Genomic DNA, 26,682 nt, shown 5'->3' with positions numbered 1-26,682 from the left:
AAGTAGAATGCTTTTCTTCTTGCAATTGCGTGCAAAATCTGCTTGCTTTGTGTAAGTTAAGGCACATTTATGTTTGGATATTACTTGTATGTAGCTTGATTATCTTCACCTGATCATGTTCTTGTTGAGGTCTCAGGCTGATGCCAGTGGCTCAAATGACAGTAAAGCACAGCCACTGTAGCAAAAAAGAGAGGAAAACAAGGTTATATTTAGTAAAAAGTCCTGTAATAAGTATGCATAGCTGCATTTCTAGCATATAGTCAGCCTGTTGCTGACAATATGTGATTTTAGGATCTTTCCTGAGTGATTTAAATTTATGTCTTATTTAAATCAGAGTTTTGGGATTCTTAAGTTCAGAAATAAGTTATGTTCAGGTAATAATGAAGTCAAACACACGTAGGAGGGTACTTTTTTCCAAACTTAGTCCTTTCTATAGGGCACACATGGGTCACAAAGAAGCAGACGTGAGCAAGACTGTCAGTCTTGCCTACACAACTGCACCTACATTTTGCTCTGTTCATAGAAAAAGCAGGGAAGAAGCCAAAATTACTGCTTCTACCAAAAGTGGCTTCTGGTGCAAGTAACTGTGTTAGAGAATATGTTGTGATGTAGGTCCATCTTTAAAAGGTAACCTTTCTAAAGCTACTTACAAGGTAGATAAATCCAGCACAAACGTGAGTTCTTAAAACCAACCATCCTCAGTCAGAATGGAGCAGGACAGACTCAACATACACCCCCACCACTTTTTCCCCAAAAATTAAAACAAATGTTTTAGAGCTAAATGAACTTACATTAACAAGGTTCAATTCTATTGTCCCACTTTTTTCCGTATCCAGTTTTCTAAACATTTCTGCGGTTGGAGAAAGATGAAAGACAAGGGTAAATACAGGAACTAATTTGAAAGTCTTCCCTTTCCTTGTGCTTCAGGATCAATAAGGAATTTAGTCCCAGAATCTAAAACTTGACAATGGCCTACACCCAAATCAGAAAGGGCCACTCCAAAGTCATTGTGCAGGAGCAAGACTGAACATTTTTAATTGTTGCCTAGCATTTTTTAATCAACACAGAGCTGTTTGCAAGGAAGACTGGCTGTGGTTCAGCAGCCTGACCTAAAAGACTGATTCCTGGATCTAGGAGAAGCCAGATTAATATCTCAGGTTTGAATTTGTCCGAGTGCCTTATCCTACTCTTCTGGACAGTTCTGCCTGGACAGTTATCCTGCTGGAATCACAAAGCAGCAGGGTCTGACTGGTTACTAAGAGCGTACTCACTGAACAAGGTTTCGAGCCGAATCAAACAGCGCACAAAGTTGTCAAAGTCAATGACAAGATCCTCATCAGCAAAACGAGCCACAATGACCTGATGTAACTGGCAGTTCAGTTTGAACCCTGAAAATACAATGCCAAGGGTTTAAAAGACTCTGTTTCCAAAGAATCAACATGAGTACAAAACCAAATGCCTGATCTGCGTGGTGGCAGGAGGAGAACACTCCAGAGTGCCCAAAATTCAGTAAGTTAAGATGGGACTGTATGGCTTTGAGCGTCTCTCAACCCTGCTTGAAACTGATGGAATCCTACGAAGAAACAGATCAATATAAATACCTGCTGTTTCCAGCGCTCTCCTCATCTCATACGAGTTCATGGTACCTGATCGATCCACATCAATTTCTCTGTAAATTTTCTGCAAAACACAAAACCCAAAGTGAAACCTTGACAATAATGCAGAGCGTGGTTTGGCTTCTGGCAGAAGTGAAACATTTTGAAATGCAGCCTGCATGTTACTTAAAGAACTTTGCAACATTGATCTGAAGGACTTGGTACTTACATCCATTTGTTTTAAAATTGGCTTTAAAAAGTAAGTTTTTTTAATGCAGTAGTCAGAGCAGATAAAGACAAAACCTGGGGGATTACAGATGCACAGTCCCTGCTTTGGGAAAGGTGACTGTGCACATTGTATGGCACAAATCAGTCTACAGCCACTTCTACAAACTGGGGTTGTGTCTTACCTGGTATTTCTGAATCTTTGTCCAGAGGGTGTGGAACTCCTTCAGTCCCAGTTTGCCACTCCCATCATTCTTCTCTGAGTTAAGGAAGTTTCTTCAGGCAGAAGAAAAAAGGGTTTCCTCTCCATCTGCTGGGTTTACTTGCATGGGCAGTTGTGACTTAAAAAAAATTGCAAATAGGAAAGGGATTCAAGTCCTCTCTGAAGGACTCATCCTCTCTCCAGGACTCATCCTATTGAATACACAATTGTTGTCCAAGATTTCTTTCTAAATTAAGATCATTAATTTAAATCATGACCAGTTCACAAGCTCTTTCTGCACCCCTGCTGCAGATCTCTGTCTTTCCACTACAAGTATAAACAAGACAGGATGATTCAGTTTTGTTCTGCATAGTGGGTTCAACACCTGCAGTTACTGGAGCACAAGTCCTGGGTCTGGATTATAAACAGGAAAAGCCACAGCCAAGCCTGCTATTTGGAGACCTTCAGCTCTCGAGCAAACAGCTAACAAAAAAACATGGTCGTGGCACTGTACCCAAAACCTGCCAAGGACTGCCTGTGGACTGCTGTATTTTACACCAAATTATAGAAAAGTATCACCTTGTATTGGTAATTTTCCCTTTTTCCAACTCTGAAATTCAACTCTCACTGCACAGAGAAGCTGAACACAACTATTCTTAGATCTGATCCTTCATCCTACACTTTTGTCTGTATCTCAGGAGTAAAAGCTCCTAATATCCTGCATACTCTCTGCTTCCTGTATGGCATGTCAAAAAAAACCACTGCATTTATGTCCCTCATTTTCCATTTGCTAAGTCCCCCTATGGCTTTGTGATGCTTTTACCAACTCCATCCAGATAACAGAGAGGTGAAACAACCCTACAGCCAAGGCCATCTTCACCATGCTGAGAGCCTTTTCCCAGCACAAACATCATTTTGTACACAGCTAGACCAGAACACCCAACAGCTGGGAAGGCTTCCAAGCAGACTTTTTTTGATTATGGATTTTTCCCATTGCCTGGGATAACACACGTGTGAACAATAACAAGGGAGTGGCTTTCTCAGGGGAATCAGGGTAAAGCCAGCTTCTCCACCTCAGGAGCCATTAGTACACCAGGATGGACCCACCACGGAGAAAAGGCAGCTGCCCTGCTTCAGCACAGGAAGGGAAATATCATCTAGGAAGAGCTTTAAAGGATACATCTAACAGGTCAACCATTATTTTGCATGTCTCAATACTAAAGCCATCAGATTTAATATCTTGGCCTGTAAAGAAAGAGCAAAAGACAGGATTTTTACTGAATGCTGTACCACAGGACCTTCATAAATAACTCATGAGCTCTCCACCAGCCTTTATTTGCTTCCAACGGTGCCATCCTTTGAGCTGGGATGTGTCCCCAAGCAAACAGCCTGAGTAGTCTGGTTTGTAGGCATGCTGCAGGAGCAAGAGACAGAGACAAAAGCTTCCCTGCTCTTACTGTCTGCCTGCAAAGTGGACATCTGTGGACAACGTGGGCTTGCAGCTTATGGAGGTCAGCAGGAGGTGGCTTCATGAAAGGCTGATCACAAAGCCAAGCTACGGCCCATTGCTGATTACTGGCTGCTGCACACAGACATACACCACAGTCCTGACTACTTGATAAGATTTCACATTGGAAATTAAAGACACGATTATTTCTCCAAGCACTTGTTTCTTGGGCACTGTTTAGTGGGAAGGAAAATAATGCAGAGACAAGCTAGGAATTTCTGCAGAGAAAAAGAAGCCCGGAGTTTCAAAGTTTCTCCTCCTCCTCCTTAGGGACACTCCAGACTATTGGCTGGGTTATTGCTTGAATCACTCCTGGGTGGTTCAATACTAAAACAGCAGCAATATCTCTCTTGATTATTATCAAGGATTATTCAAATCCATCCATCTTCCTGGCAGCCAATTCCCAGTGACAGATGCTGGGATAAAAGACACCCATTTGTACCCTGCCAAAGCACACATCCTGTGAAACAGCTTCTGGGCTGGCACAGCCCTAGCATTTCTGCAGCCCCTGAAGCAGCAGAGAGAGCACGTGGTCGTGGCCATATGGAGAGCCAAGCAGCAGGTCTGGGGCAGAGCCCAGGCTCTGACTCTGCCCAGGTCAGTGGTGCCCTCTGTGCTCCCATGGCCACAGTGGAAACTTGCTGGTGGCCACCTGAAGTTGCTGGTGGAGGAAAGCACTCACGTTTAGCCAGGATTTTATTCAGGATGCTGCGCAGCTCGAAGGCGGAGATCTCTGCGTCCTGTGGAAAAGACAAAAATAAATTTTCCACCGTGCAGACACCATCTGCAGCTTCTGATTCCTTTGGGCAAGTTGGCCAATTTCTAACACCCCTTGGAGTTCAGTTCCCTTGAATGGAAGCAAATGGGAAGCTCTCCCCACCTCCCATTCCCAGGAGCACCACCAATTCCCAGAGATTAGCACACCCAGCAGCAAGGTGTGCCCGAGGCAAGAGCAGCCCAGGAAGAAGCCCAGCCCAGCCATATGCTCTGCCCAAAGACAGAATTCAGGCCCTGCAGAGATAAAAGTCAAGCCCACAGTTCAAAAGGAGCAGAGATTGTTCACCAGCAGCGCTCCCAAATCCGCTGTGGAAGCAGCTGGGTGACTGCACAGGTTTGGGATGCACAATTGTGCTCACACTTGAGAGTTGACTCTGCAAAAGAACTAAACTCAGTCCTGCAGGAGGCATCTCTCTCACCCACTCACCACGATGCCAGTAAGATATTACCAGAAAAATACTCACATTTCCTGCTAGCTGCCCAAAAAGCTTTTTAAAGCTGGGTTCAATGTCATCTTCACTGGTCTCAGTCTAGAAGACAGAAACAGAGAATGTCAAAAGGGGGAAAGTTTCTGCCTGAGAAAGACTTAATGCATTTCCCTGCCCTTAGTAAAAAAATCAAATGTCAAGGTTGAAGGTACAAAGTGTTTTTTACTATGATTTTATTCAGTTTTATATTAGGGTCACCTTAAAATACTGGCATTGTAAATGCTGGAAAAAACACCCACTATACATGGAGTAGCTGCATTAGTAGGCAAAGCATCCCCAGCAAGACTAAACATATGGTGAGCCACTATTTACTCCTGGAAACAGCGTTACATGCAGAAATAGCCCTGCTGCTGCAAGCTGCACTCCTGGAGAACAAAGAGAATTTCCTGTGACTCCAGTTACCTCTTGAGAATGTACCTATGCCTGGGAAGTCCAAGTTCTAGATAAAGGACAACACGTGTTTCCTGATCATTCCTGATGATATTTCCATTTGCTTGACACTCAGCAATGGACATTGAAAGATCTTTTCCCATTTTCCCAAAGTGGGACAACATTTCTTGGTAATGCCTATAGAAAACATCACCCTGCACAGGGAACAGGCACTTCAACCCTCCTTACAACAAAATTATCTCAATTTAAAATATATAATTTGATGTACCTCATCAAAATTGCCTTCAATTTCATCATCTATCACCCTAGAAAGAGAAAGAAATCAATATTAAAATCAAAACAAGTCATGTTTATGATGCTTTTCCTTCAAGCTTCAGTTAAAGTGAGATTCTTTAAAATATGGAAATAACAATGAGCATTCAAAAATTACTGGATTAATCAGCTATGGACACAATATAACACAGTGAAAGCTGTATTTTGCCAGTTATGGCAACAAGAGTTTGAAAAGACAGTACAAACTGTGCAATGCTCTGCAGAGCCGGACAGGATTTTGAGGCTCACATAACTCTTTGAGTCTTTTTTTGCCTACTTAGCAAAGGACCAGGTTCTTGGGTACAAATCAAACTTTGTCTAGTCATTTCTTCTTTAAAACAGAAAAAAGTAAGAGTCCTAAAGTAATTCTGATGTGCCTCATGCTGTCCCCCAGATGCTGAGGGAGCACCAGACCTACAGATGGTGCCCAAGCACTCCTAAGGGCCCATCAAAAGCTGAATGGGTCCTCACACAATGAACATCCTGGGTTTCCCACTGCTGCAGGAATATGCAGCAAAATATTACAGGATAGAGGAAGGTTTCTGCTTGCTTTGAATCAGGGCAACTCAATAAAAAATACCCCACACCCCTTCCTTAGGCTTTAGCCCCGCTGCTCTTCAAGATGTTACACATCTAAACCTTTTAATTTTAATTAAGTATCAATTGAGATAACAAAAGCAATAAAAGTAACAATAATAATAATAATCTCCCCCATGTACCCACTGCTGTAATATGGTCACCAAAAGCTACCTACGTGGAGTTGGCATTTTTTTCAGAGAAGACTCTGAGGCAGAAGTCCCCATTCTTGTTGGGTTCAAAGGTGGAGGGCACGATGATGTATTCTCCTGCAGGGAGCTTGAACCGGTTCAGCACCTCCCGGAGGTTGATGAAGGTGTTGGATTTTTCCCGGGCTTTGTTGGTCAGGAAGAAATTTTTGCTTAGATGAATATTTGTCTGGCCAGAAAACTTAGGAAAAGCAAAGAAAGGGGAGAAAAACCACTGCAGTTTGCATGTGTTCACATTTACAAATATAAAATACCATAGATATGGCAGTTAGCTATGTCTGGGGAAAAGAAAATAAAAGACAAAAATGTCAGCTTGACAGAACTGAAAAAGAAGAGAAAGGAGGTGGGAGTCCTGAGATGTGGCTGCAAATGTATTTTGCAGATCATTGCAATACATCATTCATGTCATGCTTTTGTTTTGTAGATGATAATGGGTGGCTGAAGACATTGGTAAAATTCTTCCACCTATCATTTTTCTTTAAACTGAGATGGCACATGAGCCATGTCCCTCTGGTCCCCAGAGTTGGTGCCACCTGCAGCTCAGCTCTGCCTCCAAGGTCAGGCTGCCTCAGAGCAGAGTCCACTCATGGAGGGTTCCAAGAATAAAACAAAACAAAATAATAAAATAAAATCATATTTGGAGTGAAACATCTAGTGAACGGTGTCCCTGCCCATGGCAGGAGTTTGGAACTGGGTGATCTTTAAGGTCCCTTCCAACCAAACCATTCTATAATTTTGTGATCTTCCAGAATGAACTATTTTTGCAGAGTCTTACAGGTGGGCCATTTCAGCTTTAGCAGCCAGCTTCAGGAATGTGCATCTTTCAGAAACCTCCTCTTTCCTGTCCCCCAAGATTTTTAATAATGAAGAAAGAATTTTAAAAGCCTGTCAGACCTGCTGCATAGTGGGAGATAAAATTCCACCTTCTAGGGGAAAGAAGAGTCACAGGAGTGCATATAGAATCAGTTTTCTAATGGAAATTTAATATTTGGACCTCTAGGGTGAGTGACAGAGTACTACTAAGGCATTAAAAAAAGTACATAAGAAATTTAATTAACCAGTAGCACAATTTCTTTTCCTGATGGAACCATCCTTTACATAAAAGCCACTGTTTTGGGCACAGCCTCAGGAGTCAAAGGATGCCCCAGCTGCTTTGCACAGACCCTCACAGGAGCAGAAAACCCAGTAATGGGGTTACTCAGGGGTTTTGCTGAGCTCCAGTCCTTCCTCTGAGGAGCAACAGCTAAGAGGTATTGCTGCATTGCCACCCCTCTGTGACCCCCAGGGTGTACTATTGGCTGCCTGAAGGTAGAAACAGAGAGAAACCAAAATAGGTGGTGCTTAGGGAAATTAATAGAAACACCTCCTTGGAATATTATTTATGAATCAAACATGAACTCTGTGCAAACCTGGAAAAAGCAGCTGTGCTCTGAGAGAGGAAGTGTGAGGCTGGGCTGGGAGGAGAGCCACAGAAGAGCTGCTTCAGGGAGTTTCTGCAGCACTGAACACTCTTATCCCAATCCAGGACACTCTAAAATTGCAACACGAGCTCAAGGCCCCATCCAGAATAAATGGCCTCTAACTGTAGACTCTGTGCAGTCATATAGGATGAAGTAGGACCCTCTGAATCTCTTCGTCCCACCAGCAATTGAGCCCCAACTGTGCACCTTGACCACCAACCTATGCCACATACCTCTGGGGGCACCTGCAGGGAGAAAAGGACAGAGTTATTTCCTTGTTGAATGGTGAATGGCACCCCCATCTTCTTTTCACCATTACTTAGCAAGGACATACACATTCTTGAAAAAAAAACAAAACAAAGGAAAACAAAAAAAGACTTGGCTTGAGGGGAAGGTGGGTGTTCAGCCCATATCACCCAAGGCCAAGTGCAGGCTCAGCTCCCTCCTCCATCCCTGAGGCAGGTGAGGTTCACCTGGGGCAGCGTGGACACAGCCACAGCCACAGCCAGGCTGGTTGTGGCTTCCTGTTGAACCTGCTCCCTGCAGCCCACACGATTTTTATTGTAGGCTCAATTTCTCTACTGTTTCTCCCTATCCCCTCTTTCCCTATGCCACTCTGCCCTCTCCATCATCAGGAAAGGGGACGGGGCTAAGCAAACATGATGCAGCTTTTTGTTTCTTTACACCTTCCTTGCTGCAGCTGCTGTCCTACTCAACCCATCTGAATTTTGACAGAAATCCTAGCATAGAAACTGCACTATCCCATTTATAGGGGGAATGATTTTCCCTTTTCCTCCCACACTCCTGTCAGCCTTCCTTGCCTCATAAATGGCAAAGCCAATGGTGTGCATGTCCTCCCCCATCTTCCTCTGCTTCCGACGGTGCTTCTGGATCAGCCCAACGAGGAAAGTGCAGCCCCCCTCAGGATCATCAGGGTCCTCATCTTCCTCCTCCAGCTTGATTAAATACTGAGGATTTGTCCAGAATGTGTCTGGGAAGAGGATTTAAGCAAACTACTCAGAGGCTTCTTTGACATCAACTGTGATGATATTTAAACATGTCAGATATGATAGATGTGGCTCTGATTGCCAAAATCAGCCATGAGAAGAGAAAATCAATGCGCTGTCCTGCTCACCCCAGCCTTTACAACCACAATGGACCCTCACCATGGAGCCACAATTCCCAGACACCCAGACTTTTTGGAGATTAGTCCTAGATATCCCATAAGCCATCCCAAAACATCTCCTGGAAGCTCCCAAATAAAGTAAAAGTGGACAAGTAAAAAATTTCTCCAGTTTTTCTTACCTGGGTAGTTCCTGCAGCCCCCTGCAGTGGCTCCTCGCCTCCAGTTGCCATCCAGCTTCTGCAGGCTCCACTTTTTGTACCTGTCACTTGCCAGGGTGTCTGGAGTCAGGTTGCAGATCTCCAGGCGGGAGTAATGCCTCAGGAAGTCATTGAACGCCATCCTGTGGGAGGCAAGGCCACTGGCAAGGTCTCCTCAGAAGGGTTTTCCATACCCCCACCTTGTCCATCCTCCCTCCCTGTCACTATGACTTAGCACTAGGGTTTGGGGTGAATTTTCACACTCATCTTGGAGAGCAAACTGGGAGAGGTTACTTGGCATGAATAAAAGCAGAGCAGCTGACATTCCCTTCTGCTGGAATGGTAACCCAGTGACACTCACCAAAATTCCCCATCTTCGTGTCTCCTGGTCAGTTGCTCCCGCACCTCAGGGTCAACACCACTCCAGTTTGGGCAGCTGGAAGAGAACCCCACATCCATCAACTACAGCCCATGGGAAAAGTGAAACCCTAATGTGGCTGTTCTGGCACAAGATCTAACTTTTAGCAGTTCTAGAATTCTCAAACTACTGCAGAATTAAAAATAGATGCACCTGGCACATAAAATACCTCACTTCTCAAATATCCAAGGTAAGGATGAGAAACAGAGTGTTATTTTTAGAAAGTGCAATGTCTGGACTGAGACAGAAAAAGGAAGAGTCAGAATAAAAACTGCCCAGCCACAGAAGTGCATAAACTCCAGCTTTCATGGCTAACAGTAGAAATGGATTTTTAAAGCCCTTTTAGAAAGTGAGTTTTCAGAAGCTCATAACTGAATCCAGGCTGTTAAATAAGCAGAAACTACAGGGAGCTTTGTAGGATTCACCGACCAAATCACTGCATCTTATACAAAGGCTGCAATTTGCATGAAAAGCATCACATACCGTGATGCCTATCAGGGAGATGACAGTGAGGGGATGCTTCTCTCTGAAATAGTTCCATGTGAACACCACATCCAGACAGGACTTTCAGAGGAATTTCAGGTTGGGAACAGAAAAAGACAGAAGAGACAGAAACACGACTGCACCCCTGCAGTAAAGGGCTACTGGCAACAAGGAAGCCATTGACTCACTTGTCATTCCATTTCCCAGTCCACTCCACTTCTCCCCAGGGATTTCGGATTCTGATCAGCTTCTGCACTGTTCCTCTGAAGTTTACCTGATGGGATCAGAAGTGTATGGAGAATCACCAGGGACTCAGCACCACACTTCCGCCCTCATCCTCTACAGTAATTAAAAACGTGACAGAGCAAGTATCTCGGTGCTAGGCCTGACAACATGCACACATCTGGTCCAAAAAACAAAAGTCCAACTGATTCTGAGTGAGCTTCACACAGCTAAGCTTGTCCAAAGAAGTTTTACAGCATTCACAAACCAAAGCCCATGAAAACCAAAATGTCTTATTTGTGCTGCTAAAAAATCACCTTTGATAGGATAACAAGCAAAGGGAATGTAAAGCTGCTATACAAAAGCCCAAAAGCAGGTACAGAGATATTTCTCAAAGTCATCACTTAGGTATAAATTGTTTCTTCACATTCAAATGCCTTTTTACCCCCCTGCTTATATATAAAAGGAGCCTGTTACAACAGACAGGACACTCAAACTGGCCACAACCCCTCTGACCTCACCAATGCCCCGCAGAGCAGCAGCCTTAGCCCCTCCTCTTGTCATCTGCTGGTCTCTGCAGTCCAGAGATGACACCCCAGTTGAACCATCCCTACTGTGTCTGCACAGATCTCCAAAGGAACAGCTTGGCTAAATCATGCCTACTTGTGAATTAAGGTGAATAAACTCCCTCTTCCCTGCTTTTGCTGTGAGAAGACCAAATGCACACCCACAGATCAGAACAGCATATCAGCAGCTCTCTATACCTCACCCTGAACCTTCAAAAATTATTTCAGAAACCATTACCAGTGAACTAACCAAAAATCCACTGCACACATGGAAGGATGCCATGATCTGCTTCATTTGTTTTGTCTTTTCTTCACCAGTCACCCGCTCTTGGGCAGGCCCCTTGTGTTTGAACACCAAGCCCAGCTGAAAGGTGCTGTTCAGCGGCACTTCATGGACAATAATACATGGAGGCTATTTTAGAAGTGCTTGGTCACCAGCAGAGGGTAGCATGCCTTCTGCACAGAGCTGCCCACCACCCTGCTCCATGGGAAATAGCCATGCTTATGGAATAACAGGGGTTTTTTTGGTCAGACACTCAAGAAGGCAAATCTGTGTTTATCCAAAACATACCAGCTAATTAAGCACTCCTTCAGAAAGAAGAGACTCAAACCCAAATTCAGCAAAATGGGCGACACTTAAGAATTTGCAGTGTTGAAGATGAGCTTGTGGCTGCCACACACAAAACCTGCTGCACCTCGGGGTGGCACACCTACCTCCTCTGCCCCGGTGACCGAGTACGCGTGTCCCTTCACCAGCTTCTGGGAAGTGACTGCTTCTGTTTCTGCAGCACTGGTGATCTGGAGGGGCAAAAGACATCAGTGATTGCAGCTTCCTATGGGCAGGGGATCCAGCAGAACAAAGCTTCCTGCTCCAACAGAGCTTCCATCTCACTGGGAGGCTGCAGGTGTGGTTTAGCTGCTGCACAAAAGCAGTAAGTGTGGCACAGCAGGGAGAGGGGACAGCAGCACATGTGGTGCTGGAATCCCAGGCAGTTTGCCATGTTTGTGGCACGGGGTGCACACCAGAAGCCTGGCACTGCAGCAAAGTTCCCTCCTGGCTCCAAAACACTCGGTGTGGGGAAGTCACTCTTGTGCACCTCCAAAGGGGATGTACATGAGAAATTCCATATTCTCAAGGGACCAGAAGAAAAACAGGGAGTGACTGGCCTGAGGTTCCACTGGGATCACACTCAGCTCCAGTAAATTTCAGTGTTGAAACACCCCCTGCAGCTCCAAAGCAGGGTGGGAGGTTCCCTTCCCTTTCCCCAGCCCTGCCCCGCTAGGATCTGCCCTGCAGAGCAGCAAGGGAAGAGGCTGAACTTTGGATGTCATTTGTACCTGAAGACACATCCCCCTCAATTTTCACAGCCACTGCTTGGGCAGTCTGGCCTTTAAACACTGCAGAGAAAAGTCACTTCTTGCCAGACAGTGAATGTTTAGCCACCTATGAAACATGTGGCTGTCATTGTCTTTTCACCATTTCAGAAGTGTGTGACCTCAAAACAAGCATATTTGAACAGAGAGGATTGGATGGAGCAGGCAGAATTCCTGCTGTCAGTTCACGGCCTGTTACTGCCCCACAGCACGCTCTCCATTTAATGCTCAATCTCTGTGTCCCTATTTCTCTTACAGAACAGAAGGAAAGATTTTACAAGGTTTTTTCCCAAAGGATAAACTCAGCAACAATTCATTTACACTACAGAAAGTGCCAGTACTTACCAACAACATGATATATTTGCTCTCCCCCCTACCCACCCAAGGGATTTGTATGAGTCTGGGGCAAAAATCCAGATGTCAGATTCTTATCTAAATGCAAACGAGTAAAACAGGCCTTGAAAATACCCTGAAGTCAAATTGACATTAACCAAGCACTTTTCCTCCTGTAAAGCTTCCCTCTCCTGGGACTCTGATTTATCTTGAAAAATGGGAGGAAACATTTACATTTATATTATGAATGGAGTTTTTGTAAACAATTTACCTTCCCTTTAGACATAACTAAGATGCAATTTCATTCGGGAGGAGGATGATTACCACAATAACAATACTTAGACTCATTTCAGTAAGACTAAAAGCAATGCTGAATACTTGAAGGCAGGGCCAAAGCTCCTCTTTTTCTTTCCCATGTGGGTCCAGTTTCTGACAACGTGTCTTCTCATAAAACCTTTTAAAGGTCTGGCAACAGTCCAAGCCTCACTGCTTCAAGAACAGAGCTCAGATTTTTTGGGAACATTTTAGGAACAACTTGTGCAACAAAAAGGCTGCAGCAAGGATGGACCACCTTGAGCTCCTGACTGCAGGAGCCATTAGCAGCAGCTCTCTGTCCAAACCCTCTCAGCCTGTGCCATCCTGCTGCCAAGATAAGGCTTTCTTAGGAACACCGATGTCTACCAAGACTCCTAACAAGTTCCCTGTGTGATTCATTACCATCAACCTTCTAAAGAGCAAAAGGTCTCATGGAAGAAGCACAAGGGAGGGAATGAGCTTTTTACATGAGCTAATGAAGTTTAGTTTCAGCCTAATCTTCATGAGAGCACATGTCTTGGTCAAATTCTTCAGGCACAGGGTAGAGCAGGGAACCATAGACAGAGGGGACTGGCATGCTGTGTGCAGCTCCATCAGGTGCACCACAGGCCCACCCCAGCCTGTGTGCACAGCAAGAACCCAGAAATAAACCTGCTAACTCACATCAATGGAGCAGCCAAGGAGAGAGCCTTTCTGGAGCGCCTTCTGAATGATCTTGAAGAGGTTGGGGGGTGGCTTCTGCAGCTCATACCATTCTGCAATGCCACCGGTGAAGTCCTCGAAGCCTTCGGTGGTGGTGCCACCAGAGAGGGACTCGTATGAGCCATTCAGCCTGCACAAAATGGGGGACAGGCACAACCATCAGGCTCCCTGTTCTCACACACACACAGCCATCAGGCTCCCTATTCTCCTCTTCCTTCAGGAGAGGCCGTCAGTGTGCCAGCTGTCACAGCATTTCTGCCTTCAGGAGCATTGCAGCAGCTACAAACATGTCCCTCCAGTGAGCTTTGCTTTTAAGATCTCTGTATTTGGAAAGCCCAGTATAAAATATTATCCAATCATAAATACACCTTGCAGGTTCAGTCATATCAATGACAGGAATCATGAACACTATCTGAAGAAAAAAATAATATACATTAAAAAAATTAAGACCAAACAGTTTGTCTTTAAATCCCTTTAACAGTTATCGTCTGATTTTCAGCTGATCTAAATTTCTTAAGTCAATTCACAGTAGTAGATTTAGAGGATAGAATTCCTCTCTGGCCAACCCAAAAAATGGAGATTCAGATATGAACATTGAACACAGACCTGGGCACATGGACTGATGTGCTTTGCACACTGAAGGACTGGCAGCTGCCAAGCCCTCAGAGGTGCATAGAGCACATGAAATGGAGCTTCCCAGGCCCTGGTGACAGAAGGCTGCTCCAGGAACAGCTTCGCCACGAGATGCAAGGGCTACTTTTCTTGGCTAACAACAAATCCAATGCTTTCGGCTCCTTGTCTTGGGCATCGTCAACAAAGCTGTACCAAAGGAGCCATTGCGGGATGCCCCAGAAGCTGCAAAGGCTAGTAAGAAGACTGACACTCTGAATGCACAGTATCCATGCCGTTGGGGATGCTGTGGGAAGCAGGGATGTGGAGGGGGGAAGCCTGGCCCCGACTCACTTGGCATAGGCCTTCTCCAGCAGCGCGCTCCAGAACTCGCTGCCCTCCGCCGAGTGCACGAAGAGCAGCTCCCCGTTCTTGGTGGGCAGCCTGTCGTCCACCACCACATCCACCCATTCCCCATACTGCCAGAACTGAGGGAAAGAGCACAAACATCCATCACCACCCCGTGCGCTCCCATCAGCAGCATGTTTATCTTTGAACGTTGGTTTTCCCAGCAAAAAACGATCCCGGTGTCCCAGCCAGCTTCACCCACCCTGTTCAGGGATGCACATAATCAACTGGCTCTGCTTAGGGAGGAAGGACCACAGTGGCAAACCCTGCTCCCAGGTCTTTGATTAATGGCCTTTTTAGATGTGTCCTTTTTTCTGTCTGGCTCTTTGACATTCCACAAAGCCATGCCAGAAAACATCACACATGGATACATAGACAGCCACACTGGTTCCTGCCCAATAGCACTAAGAGGAAAAGGCTGTTTTCCACATACCTGGAAGTGGAAAATTCCTGCATATTTATCCTGGAAGCTCTGGTCTTTGGGAACAACACGGGCCAGAATTTCTTCATTCAGGGTGAGAGATGCAATGGCTGCCAAGAGCCAACAGTCCCCTGTAAAAAGAAAAGGAAAACAAACAAACAAAAAAAACAGACAGCATTCATTATTCAAACTTTAGTTTTTGCACTGCATCAGGATTGTGCATTATAATCAATAATTCCCTCAGCTGGGATAGGATGATCCCTCCCATCACTTTATCTCTGAGACAGATCAAATACCCTCCAGATCCAGGCAAGTGTTTCCTCAAGACCAAAGTCATAAAATAAACTCAAAGCAGGTTTTTTCTGACCCACCACCGCAGTGATCACACATTTTGGCACTGTTTGAAAGAAAACTTAATATTCAATTGAGTGCCTGTATGATAAGAAGAAGCACAGAGAAAAGGCAAAGAACCTGTGGGCACACACGGGTACTTAGGGATGCAGTTTCTCCTCAAAGGTGTTTTCTCAGGCATAGGCTGCATTCTTTTCCCTTCTCCATGTTTGATAAACATGTTCCTTGCTATCCAGAGACCTGTCCTGCAGGCAAGTTTCCTTTAAGGTCTCTTGCCAGCTTCCCTGCAAACAGGAGCTCCTTTCACATCTCTGGAGGCTCTTGCTCGAGGCCTCTCTGTTTAGTCCCATGTCTGGCCTCCAGCACAGTCACTAGAGAGCCAGGAAAAACCTGAAGGCAGACACTGTTTCCCAGTCCCACACACCTCCTCATCCTGCCTGGGATGGAGCCAACAAACACTAGCCCTGCACAGCACAGGCTGCCTGGACAGTGTTTTTCCACACCATCTCCTGCCACACAGAGAGAGGAAGAGACCCCAGCTCTATAAACATTACACCTCTACTTTCTGTAATTCTTTTCAGAGCACAGTTTTACTTTAGCAGAACAGTCACCTTTCTGCTCAGCCATGAGCCTCCTGCAGCCCATTAGTGAGGTGGTCAGAGATTTCCAGAGCCAGATGATGCTCTGACTGCCACAGCCCAACACAAACCTCCTTGTTACCATCCCCAGATCCGCTGTTCCCTTGCTTTGTGAACAGAGGGCAGCTGGTATTGTACATGAGATCCCACAAAACAGCCCTGCAGGACTGCAGCTTCAATGTGTGAACCTGCCACCACCTTGCTGTCAGCAAGCTAGAGGCCAGCAAAGCAGCAGTCCCTACCTCTCTCCCCTAGAAAAAGGCTCAAAAGCTTATGGGTGAGAAGAGGGGATCCAAATGGGACAAAGTCTCAGGGTGAATGAACCCTAAAGCAGTCCTCGAGGTCCACCCTCAGGCCCAAATCCATCAGTGCTCACACAACACCAGCAGGAACATGGACAACCTGCAGCTCCCTCCAGGCTGCCCTCGCTTGGCACAGCTGCCTCCCAGGTCAGCTCTGAGAAATACATCTGTCCCACACATCTTCTCACACCTCAGGAAAGGTGGAAGAGGTGAAATTGCAGAGTAATTTCAAAACCTAAAATGCTTATACTGCTTCACAACCTGGAGGGGAAGAACCGAGCATAAAACTTCCCCTTCAGCCCCGCCTCTGTCTGCTTGTACTGCAATGGAAAAATCAGCATGTCAGACAAGTTTCTAAACAAGAAAGTCACCTTGCTATTCTCCTGCGACAGACTACGAAGCAATGATGCAATTCCCCTCCCTATTCTGTCACAGCACATCCACTTTGCCCTGCAAAGTGGTGACTCCTCTCACAGCCTCCTCCAAGGAGCTGAGAACCTCTTCCCTGGGAGCTGCATGCAGAGGTAGCACTATGTACTGCAAAGGTGTTTGCTGAGAAAGACAAGGCCAGGAGGAAAGAGTCTGGCTCAGAGGGCAGCTGTCACACCATTCTTCTCAAGAAAAATTAGTATTTTATTCCATACCCAGGGCAGGGGCTGGGCAGGCAGGGAGCAGCACAGGAAGAACAAATGGACCACTCAAATGGCCACAGCAGCTCAGGAAGGCTTGGTCAAGAAGCTGATCAGGCCTCCAGATGATGAACATACACTTCAATGCTGCAACACATCTTTGAGTCATGCTTCCTCTGGAGGTAAGAAGCATGGAAATTCAAGGAGAAACACCCTTCAGAGGACCACCACACCCACAAGGAGAATTTATAAAGAATTTCCTTTGCTTTCTAGCTGTCTCATCAAGGCAGACTGAAATTACAGCATGTTGTAAAATCTCTGTTGAACTTTATACTGGCTTCTAACAAGAATTTGAAGTAAAACACAAATCTTAACTCTGACAGCTCTGGGCAAGGTCTTGAGGTTTAAAGGCAGCTGCAGCATATATGGAAGACAACCTTTGGTTTCCACACTTAAAAGTGCCCAACAGCCAGGATATAATCTCTACCTTTGTGAACAGCCATCACTGTTCACAAAAAGCACACCTGATAATCCAGACTCCAGATGAGAACAGATCTAATGATTATACCTGGAATCTTACCACTAAGCAAGCTTGAGCAAGGTCTTTACCAAATAGCCTGAACATCCAGAACTGGTGCTTCTGCAAGGTTCTTGACAGTGATTTTCCTCTGATAGGGAAGGAAAGCCCAAGGAGAGGCTGACAGACAGTTGTTTAGAGCCTGAAAGGAGTGTTAGCAAGGCTACATTTATCATAAATAATTTTTGTAAATGAACAGTGGGCAGGACAAGGTTATCAGAAAAGGGAGTATTCTCAGGCTGTGAGTTTATCAATAACACATATTAACAAGAAGTACTATTTTTTTGTCCTATCATGCTTACTTTTTCCTGCTTTCAGTGTTTTACTTGTTATTTCCATATACCCATGCCTGCATTTACCTAATCTCCAGCGGTAACAAGAACACTAGGAAAAAAAAAAGTAATTGCAAGGTAAGCATAAATAGCTGTAAGAGCTTAAAATTAGCCATTCTGGAAAGAAAAGGCAAACAAAATACACCCATCAAAATGCCTGAAGGCGTGTAAGCAAAAGGCAGCTCCTCTGGACACTGCACAGCTCATGCAAGAGTATGGGGTAAAAGGAAAAATGTACATTCTGCCAATCACAGACTCATCATTATTTTAAAACACTCTTAGATGAACAGCTACTGAATGTATTTATATTAATACCACAGCACTCCAGAATGTTTTCTGGTTACAAACATGAGGCTGTGGCAACCCACTGGCAGTAGAGTGGCTGTCAGCATGAGGAAACCAAGGGTCTGATTTTCAAATTCAACCTATTCAATTTGTTATTTTTTTACAATGGGCCAGCCTGTGAGCCCTCTGCTTTTGCCAAGGCTTCTGCTCAGTTTGTGCAATGGCAACTCCTTGGCGGGGCTCTCCGGGGAAGATCTGGGAGCTGCAGGGATGTGCCAGGGGACAGTGGGGATCAAATGGCTTAGCCTAGTTGTGAGTGCACAGTCTGGAAGCCTCTCTCTTGTCTTGCTTGACAGAAGGAGTTTAGGTGGAGGATGTCCCAGAGATATGAGGAGAAGTAAAGTGAAGTGAAAGCAGTAGGCTCCTACTCCACAGCTGTAGTGAGTGAGAGGGGTTTGGATTAGACAGATAATGTGTTTGAGGGAAAGTCTCATGTGGGAAACATGACTAATATGAGCTGTGTTGTGCTGCTGCACTTGGCAAAGGAACCAAATTCTGTTTGTTTGCTTTCAGATATTCATCACATTACATCTTCTTAGTTTTTAGTCCCACTGCCGCTATTTGTAGGTTCATGTCCAAAAATGTAACAGGCAGAGAAACTTATATTTTATGCCTATGTTTTCATTCAGATGTTTTTTAAGTTAGTGCTTTGACAACCAGATGCAATTTGTATAAAAAATCCATGACAGTAAAACTACTTAGATTATGAACTCAGTTCTCCTCCTGCCCCGATATCTTTGGTGGTGTGGGTTAGACTCTGTTGTGCCTTGGGTTGTTACCATGTCACCAGCTTCCTTCCTGTGCTCTCTCCATCCAATACCACGTCTCCTGTCATGACTGTTTTGGCATGAAGCATGTCCCAGTGCTTAAACACATGTACCAGACATCTGTTATCTCTTTTAATTGTGAAGCTTTCTGGTAAAAAGTTCTTCAGATTGAAATTAAAGTTTACTGTAATGCCATGTCAACATCTGGCATTTCTGTAGAGATGCTGGTTTCTGGAATCACTTAGATGCTTTCTGGTTTTCTAGCTTTTCTCTGCAGATGCTGTGGCAGCAAGAGCATAGGAATGAAAGATTTGAAGCTTCGTTTTCAAGTTGTGAAATTGCTGTTGCTAATACCAGACACTGTTTTTAAATTGATGAAAGCATTTGCTGCCCTAGTGGTCTTTGGACCAGTCAGATGTTCCCATGGGGTTGTATGGTATCACCAGAGGATATGAAGTGACTCACAGCTGGTATTTTTGTACCTCCTGAGTATATCTGAATCAGAGGTTGTCAGTGTTCTTGTTTATATTTCCTCTTTCACTGTCTCTAAGTACTGCAGTGACTCTCCTGGCTGTCTTCTCATGAATCTGGGCAGGATTTTGGTCTTGTGTGACAACTGTTGATTAAAAATTAGATGCTTTTGATCTTTTCTCTGTATAGCCACTGAGTTCCTAAGAGCCTGGATGGAATCTCTGTTCTTTCACACAATGGGGCTGGCAAATGCACTGTACAAATTCTTTTTTTTTTTTCAACTGCCTTATCTGACACTAGCATTTGTATTGATAAATTTGCCTAAGCTTGCATTTACTTGATCTTTGTATTTACTTTTAGTGTCCATGTCCCATCACATTTTAGGATGTTATAGAGAAGATTTCATTGGAAGATATCAGGTGCTTTTGGAAACCTGTGCTTTTTATTATACTGCTTCTTTTCTATAGGAAGCTTTTGCAGTCTAATCCCTCAAAGGCTTGATCAAGAAGCAACAGACCTGTGCCCATGGGGAGTTTCACTGCTGTTGCTGAGCCCTTCAGATCATCTGGGAGTACTGCAGGGAGAGATGGGGCATCCAGAGCACATGGACTCATCACATCTGCAGGGCAGCTTCTTGGCAGGAAATGTGTAACCAAACAGTTCAGCTAATGAGCAGGGTTTCTTTCAGCTCAGTAATCTTTGGCCAGGTGCATAAATTTGTTTAATTGTGTTTCACCTGGACTATAAGAAACTGTGATCCATGTAAGGCAAAGCTGATCATCAGTGCAGAAAAGGTTTTCCAGGCACCAAATTCTTCCCCTTGGGATTTGGATTATCCTTTATTCTGGCCTTGTGAAGTTTTTTGGTTTTGGTCTGTTGTTTTTGGTCTGTTGTTTTTTCCTTAGGAGAAGCTTTTGAAGGAGAGTATTTGGAGTTGGTTTTGCAGTATCAGATCTGCAAAGTCAGTGATGGTATTTGGCTCCAAATGGCAGCACATGGGATGTAGTGACTCATTACAGCTGAGGGGAGGTTCCAAAGCCAGAGAAGCCTGGTTCACCCTTAGCCACCTTTTTCTGGAGTGGATGTCACCATGGTATCACAACACTGGGGTGTAAACAGCACTGGATCTCCCAGCTGCTGTTTGGATGCAGGTGTCTCCTCCTCACGTAACAAATCACAGGCTGGCCCATTCCTCCTGAAACACCCAAGTTTTGTCTTCCTCAAGAGCCGGTGACCCCCATACAACTTTTCTATCTACAGCATCTCCCCAGATTTCAGGAGATTCCTCCTGCCCAGCAGAATTCTCTCCCACTGGGGAAAGAGAAGTCATGCTACACACACAACTGCTCTTCCAAGCAGACTGTTAAAGGCAGAAATGAGTCAGGCTACTCTCAGGCATATGGATTTGAATGTGAAAGGAACAGGATATGATCAGAAAAACCATCAGGAAACCAGTGTGTCCCACCCCTGCTTGGTGCATGCAGAAAGACTGTGCTCAGTAACCACACTCATGGTCCCCACCTGCAAATGCCAAGGAAACATGAGAAAGGTCTGATTTGAAATGAATGGAGGTGGTAGGATGCAAAAGGAGGTATTAGAGTGAGTTACAGCCATGCGTAAACCATGTTGCCCTGGGGCAGCACCTGCATGGAAAACTCAGGTTTCTGCCCCCACCTTACCTAGGGCCCCTTGGCAGATGTCCGTGCGAGTGGCTCCGCCGGCTATGAACTGGGGGTTGGGAAACAGCTCCTGGGAACAAAACAGGCCTTGCATTACACGTAGCCACAGGTGAGGCAGGGAACAAGGCCACACTTGCAGCAAATTAACCAAACCATTGACCACGGGAGATGAACACCACAGAGATGGAGCAGGGCAGGAGCGGGTGCGGGCACCACACACACCAAGCACAGTGAGAACGGGAGCTGGTGACCAAAGCTCGTGTGCGGCCAGCTCACTTCACAGGACGTGCCAGGAGGTGCACTGCATTTCCACACATGTGCACACGCTGCTCTGCCATTACCTCCCCACCACTGACTACACCAAGGTCCTTCAGAAGTGCCTGGAGGCACCCTGGAGTCCTCCTGATCCCATGGCTCCCATGGCTGGCAGGGCTGCTTCGGGAATAAACCACACGGTGGTCAACTCACGGCTCTGCTGAAGGAAAGAGTTATCAGAAAAGACAGCCCCAAGCGCTACCCAAAGCGGTTTGTCCACACGGAGAGTTCTGGATGGAGAGGAAAATGACTTTTCTGACTTGTTTTCCAGGCAGAGCAAGTCACGCTGCCAGGCTGTCGCCAGAGCAAAGGGGATCCTCCGGTGCCCCGAGCATCCGCAGCTGCACCAGACGGGCGCGATGCTGCAGGACGGGAGGGCTCGCACCGCGCTCGGCAGCCGCGCCCCGACCCGCCGCCCCCGCACCATCCAATCCACCCAAATTCACGGAGCGAGGGAAGGAGGAAGCCGGGTGATACTGCAGAACGATGCTACCGGGGAGCCCCCCCATCCCCCGCCGCCCTACCGTGGGTCTGCGCCAGACGACGCCCTGTGTCTTGTGCGAGCGGGGCCCCAGCTCCCGGTAGCCGAGGGCGGTGGGGCCGGCGGGGAAGGAGGGGTCCTGGAAGAGCCGCCCCTCCTGCAGGCACTCCTGGCGCAGGGTCCCGAAGCGCTGCCCCAGGTAGGGCACAGCGCGGCCGTGCCGCCCCGCGCCCGCCGCCGCCGCCCGCTCCTTCGCCAGCGCCTCCGCCATCCCCGCCATCGCCGCCCCGCCCGGCCCGGCACAGAACGGCCCGGCCCGGCACGGCGCGTCCAGCCCCGCCCGTCAGCCCTCCGCTCCGCCCGGTGCCACGCCGCTGCTCAGCCCCGCCGCACCCCCGCCTTGGCTCGAGTGGCTCTGTGCCGGCAGCCGCGGTCCGAGCAGCTTCCCCTCCCGTGCCTCCAGCTCGCTGCCCCGTGCAGGAGCATCGCTGCCTCACTGGGCGCCTCAACAGCTTCACACCTGCTGGTGATCCTATTGCCACATGTACGCATCAATTCAAGAAAGCTGGTATTTTCCGTGTAAAAGCCAGAACTATCCATATAAATTCTCTAAGTTTAGGGAAAAAAATAAAAAAACAAAACAACCCCCCCCCCAATAAATTTTCTAAGTTTAGGGAAAAAAAATAAAAAAAAACAAAACACCCCCCCCCCCAAAAAAAAAACAACAACAAACAGACAAACAAAAAGGAAGGGAAAATATGTGTCTCGAATCCCACTATGGTATGTCTGTACCTGTGTTGTCACCTTGTTACAACTTTGAACATCGCAAGTAACAGAGATCACTTAGAGCCTGATTTGCTGGTGGTCACCACAGCACATGTTTTGCCACTGCTGGTGTGGACCCACCTGCACTCCCGGCACAGCCCAAACCACAAACAGTGAGGTTCCCCCCAAGCTTCCCGAAACACCTATCTGTGGTGTGGGGGGAGAGAGAGTCTCTGTTTTTGCAGTGAGTTGGCTGCCAAGAATGGCTGAAATGCTGCTGCTGGCACCCGCATAGAACAGCAACTCTCTGAGGGAGAATTCAAACCATTTGTTTCATATTTTAAGTCTGACTCAGGATGTGCTGGTGCCAGGCAGTGTTCCCTGGGCAGCACACAGAGGCCGGGAGCCCTTCATGCTGCACCCACCGCCCACAGTGGCACCTCTTTCTGCAGAGTTTTCCAAGTCCTGGATGCATGAAACAGTGCTTTGGAGCCATCCTATCTGACTAAAATGAACATTATTTCTTGAAGATGCTTAAACAACCTAAAATTACTGGCAGTACCATTTGCTGAGGTGTGGTGGGGAGTTTTCCTTCATTGCTGGTGCATGATTCTCCAAACCATTGTGTATCACTGTCCGTTTGCTTGCTAGTTTTGCACTTTCATCATTTATTATTCCTCTTCCTAAGCTCAGAACAGGTCCTACTTGCACAGTTCATGAGAAGCCATTGTCATTAAACAGGAAAAAGAGCTAAGCATTGCCCATTCCGTTCCCAGTGTAGCAGAGGAAGCCCCCAAAATCTATTTGAAGTTAGTCACTAATGGTCTGAGCAGCACATGTCTGTGTAGATCATGGCCACGCAAGAGGACAGCCCAGTTGTCCAAACCTGGAAGGCACAGTCCAGCTTCACTGTTCTTTGAAGATGCCTCCTGTCCCCTATGAGTCAGAAAGGCTCTCTTTATAAAGAGAATATTGGAATTTCTAGCAGTATATGGGAAATCAATCACACATGGAAAGCTGGAAGCAGAACCAGTAATGTTACATGCACTCAATTGAGGGTGTGCTTTTAGCCTAGCATAGGTCTCCAGCATGGCTGTGCTGAAGCTCGAGGAGGACACAGAGTGGCATTGGAGGATGGTTTTGCTCAGCTGTTTAGATTTGTTAAGCACTGCTGAGTTATCTCACAGGCAAGGCCATCTCCTGGACCAGGAGACAACAGCACCTCACCACCTGGAGTTTAATCGGCTGTGTTGCATCCTAATGTGAGGGATCTGGGAGCCATAGAGCTACTCAAAAAGTGTTTCTTTGGCTCCATGCAGTGCCTTGAGTCTGTACAGCTGCCACAGGTCAGATTTCTCTGGTTTTACGAGAGTCAGGGTTACAGGAAACCAGAGTCAGTTCAAAGCAATGGTTTCCACTCACAGTTTTGGTTTGTGAACACTTCTGCTCTAGCTATTTTCCAGCAGATGCAGAAGTTTGAGCTGGGTTGAAAATTTGACATATAATTGCTTTTCTTAGCTATCTCTACCACAGTGGAATCTGCTGGCGGCTGAGAACCTCTGCTGGACAGCAATCAAAACCAAGTGTGTGCAAGACTCTTACCTGGCTGCTCTGCTCAGTCAGAGCTGCCAGAGTTTTCTTAGAGTATCTGTGGTGAAATGAGGGTTAAGACTGAGACAAACAGTAAATGACATGAACAGAAGGGAACAAAGCCAGAAAGAGACTGAACCAGCAATGATTCAATTAAGCAGGGGGAGAGGGACCTGGGCAATGATGGAAAGATGTATATTTGCCAGCCAGGCTTGTTAGATGGTCCCAAACATATAAGGACCATGCTGTCCCATGTGGTTTAATGACAGGATAAGGATATACTGGTGTAATACAGAATTTCTCTTGTTATCTGGGAAGTTGGCTGTCCCAGCAGCCATCTGAATAGCCCCTGCCCACCAAGTCCTCTGCAGCCAGGTAATTCACCTGCTTCTACTTCCAGCACAGCAGCAGATGTGGATGGGAGTCCACAGTTTGAGGGAAGGAAGTTCTTTTGAGCACTACACCAGCCAATTTCTTCATTTTCTACATACTCACACAATGCACCCATTTTTTTTTTTTTTTTTTTTTTTAGAGAAAGAGGTGATTTCCACTTGACTGTGAGAGCAGTGTAATACTCTTAAGTAAAAATAGCAGTTCCATCAATAGTTACCCACTTTTGTCTCCCTCAAACCAGGCAATATCAGAAAGAAAAAGAAATCAGATTTCTTCTTAATCTCCCTGTACACCTGTAGCTCTTCAAAGAAGTCACCAACTCACATTTTGCAAGTGAGTGATTTCAGCTTTTGCTGCAGCAGCTCATTCTAGCTCCTGATAAGGAGCATCCAGCTGCCATTCACAGCATGGAGTTTCAGGCAGGATAGGCTTCTCTTTCACTGTGCCCACACTCAGCAATTGTGAGTAACCCAGAGCTGCTTTGCTTTGCATCATCCCTCCTCTCTCTTGCTCCTCTGTCCTTTCTCTGTACATGGATACTGGGGAACAAATGACTAACAGCTCAGGAAGGGAGGAAAGGACCCGTGCACCTTCTGGGCTCCTGTTCTCCTTCCCAGGAACTGCCCCCTCCTCATTAGGATGAGGGTGGTTTCCCAGGGGAAGAAGCTTGCAGTAGCAGTAGTAGTATTTCAAGAGGAAGGGAATTGCTTTCCTGTCTGAAGCTGGGATCTGGAGAGGTACTGAGCTTTCCCCAACATTACAAGCTGGCTCCAGCCCTGGCCAGTTCAGTGTGAGGTGTCAGAAAGACCTGGGTCATCCTGCAAAATCCAGCTATCCTTCCCAGCTTCCTTCCCAGTGCTGAACCATCATTCTGGATCAGCCCAACTCATGAATTACTCAGGCATTACTTCTGCAGGATGTCATCTTTCTCCTCCTCAGGCACCAACAATTTCATGGCTTTTATAAAACAACCAAGCAGTATCAGAGCTAATTTTAGATGTGTTTCCCAATAGGGAAACTGCCAGGCTTCTTGTGGCAACCCTTCCCTCCCCAAACACTCAGATTAAAAATTGCAACCTTTAAAACAATAATCTTAGAGACAAACATTTAGGAACTTTCATAGCTCCCAATGGTGTTCCTATTGATAGTCACTCCATTGTCACAGTAATAGGGTGGATAGGAACCCATACATATAGAATATGAGAAAACAAGCTCTCTGAATGAAAATGATTTGTTTTTATGCTGCAGGGCCTACAGTAAGTACAGTGAAGCAGGTTTAATCCTCATCAGCCAAGTGATGCAGTACAAGAGAGTCCTCTTATTTCTCTCTAATGCTCTATATCAGAAACATACCTGAAGCTGCTGGGTAATCAGCAGTTATTTTCTTCTAAAGATTTCCCCATTTAAAGAACAGTCCTGACTGCATGGAATTTTCAGTCTCTTCTTTGAAATTCAGGTGATGCATTTTTCTGGTTTAATTGGTTCTTCTTTATTCCCCTTCATCCTCTCGCTATCATCACGAAATGGGGAGAGGGAAAGGAAAGCAAGAAGAGCCAGGCAAAAATATGCAAATCCCAGAGGCAACAAAAGTGAGAATAATTGTTATAACTATTAACCCTAAGGGTTAATGCCACTTCAGCAGCAGTATTTGAGTCATGGGGAACCTTAAATTTTTTTTCCTCCTATAATACAGCTGTCAGCTATTGCTGTAGTCAGCTATAGTCTTCATCATCTCCTTTATAACCTCTAGATGGTGCTTGTGTATCACATTCTACACAAAATAAAACATGCTGCTGCTAATCAAGCTTAGAAAATGGATTTGAAGTGCTGTGACAAATCACTGGAATCAAATAGTTGTGGTGGGCACACTAGGTGGTCACCAGGTCCAAACCTCCCCCAGAAAAAGGGGTTGTCCTCAGCCTCTTTCCAAACATAAAAACTGAAATTCATTATTAAAATCTGATAGTATTATAGAATGGTTTGTGTTGGAAGAGACCCTAAATATCATCTTGTTCCAGCTCCCCTATCATGGGCAGGGGCACCTTTCACTAGAATAGAGTGCCCAAAGGCTCATCCAACCTGGCCTTGAACACTTCAGGGATGAGACACCCACAGCTTCTCTGGGAAACCGG

General features: G+C 45.9%; 1 protein-coding gene across 1 annotated transcript; it reads right to left on the bottom strand.

Annotated features, from left to right (window-relative positions):
• Positions 1-370: 370 nt before the first annotated feature.
• LOC110483833 (calpain-2 catalytic subunit) lies at positions 371-22,082 on the bottom strand. Its single transcript, XM_077783112.1, has 21 exons — positions 21,846-22,082; positions 21,007-21,076; positions 14,928-15,046; positions 14,441-14,574; positions 13,439-13,607; positions 11,468-11,551; positions 10,154-10,239; positions 9,426-9,500; positions 9,047-9,207; positions 8,563-8,732; positions 7,975-7,986; positions 6,251-6,462; positions 5,453-5,489; positions 4,771-4,836; positions 4,212-4,269; positions 3,203-3,267; positions 2,006-2,074; positions 1,602-1,680; positions 1,272-1,388; positions 792-850; positions 371-430 (listed from the first exon to the last, which is right to left on the bottom strand). The coding sequence occupies exons 1-21, from the start codon at positions 22,080-22,082 to the stop codon at positions 371-373; spliced, it is 2,139 nt and encodes a 712-aa protein (XP_077639238.1).
• Positions 22,083-26,682: the final 4,600 nt, after the last annotated feature.

Source organism: Lonchura striata, chromosome 5 (assembly GCF_046129695.1).
Source record: "Lonchura striata isolate bLonStr1 chromosome 5, bLonStr1.mat, whole genome shotgun sequence".
Taxonomy (NCBI): domain Eukaryota; kingdom Metazoa; phylum Chordata; class Aves; order Passeriformes; family Estrildidae; genus Lonchura; species Lonchura striata.
This window is presented reverse-complemented; position numbering and strand designations above follow the sequence as displayed.

Excerpts from the sequence above, each read along its gene's own strand:
- LOC110483833 (XM_077783112.1), bottom strand. The coding sequence starts at position 22,082 with ATGGCGGGGATGGCGGAGGCGCTGGCGAAGGAGCGGGCGGCGGCGGCG. Across the intron at positions 11,552-13,438 it reads TCCTTGGCTGCTCCATTGAT|ATCACCAGTGCTGCAGAAAC; the intron begins GTGAGTTAGCAG and ends TTGCCCCTCCAG. Across the intron at positions 431-791 it reads TAGAATTGAACCTTGTTAAT|AAAGGACTAAGTTTGGAAAA; the intron begins GTAAGTTCATTT and ends TGTGCCCTATAG.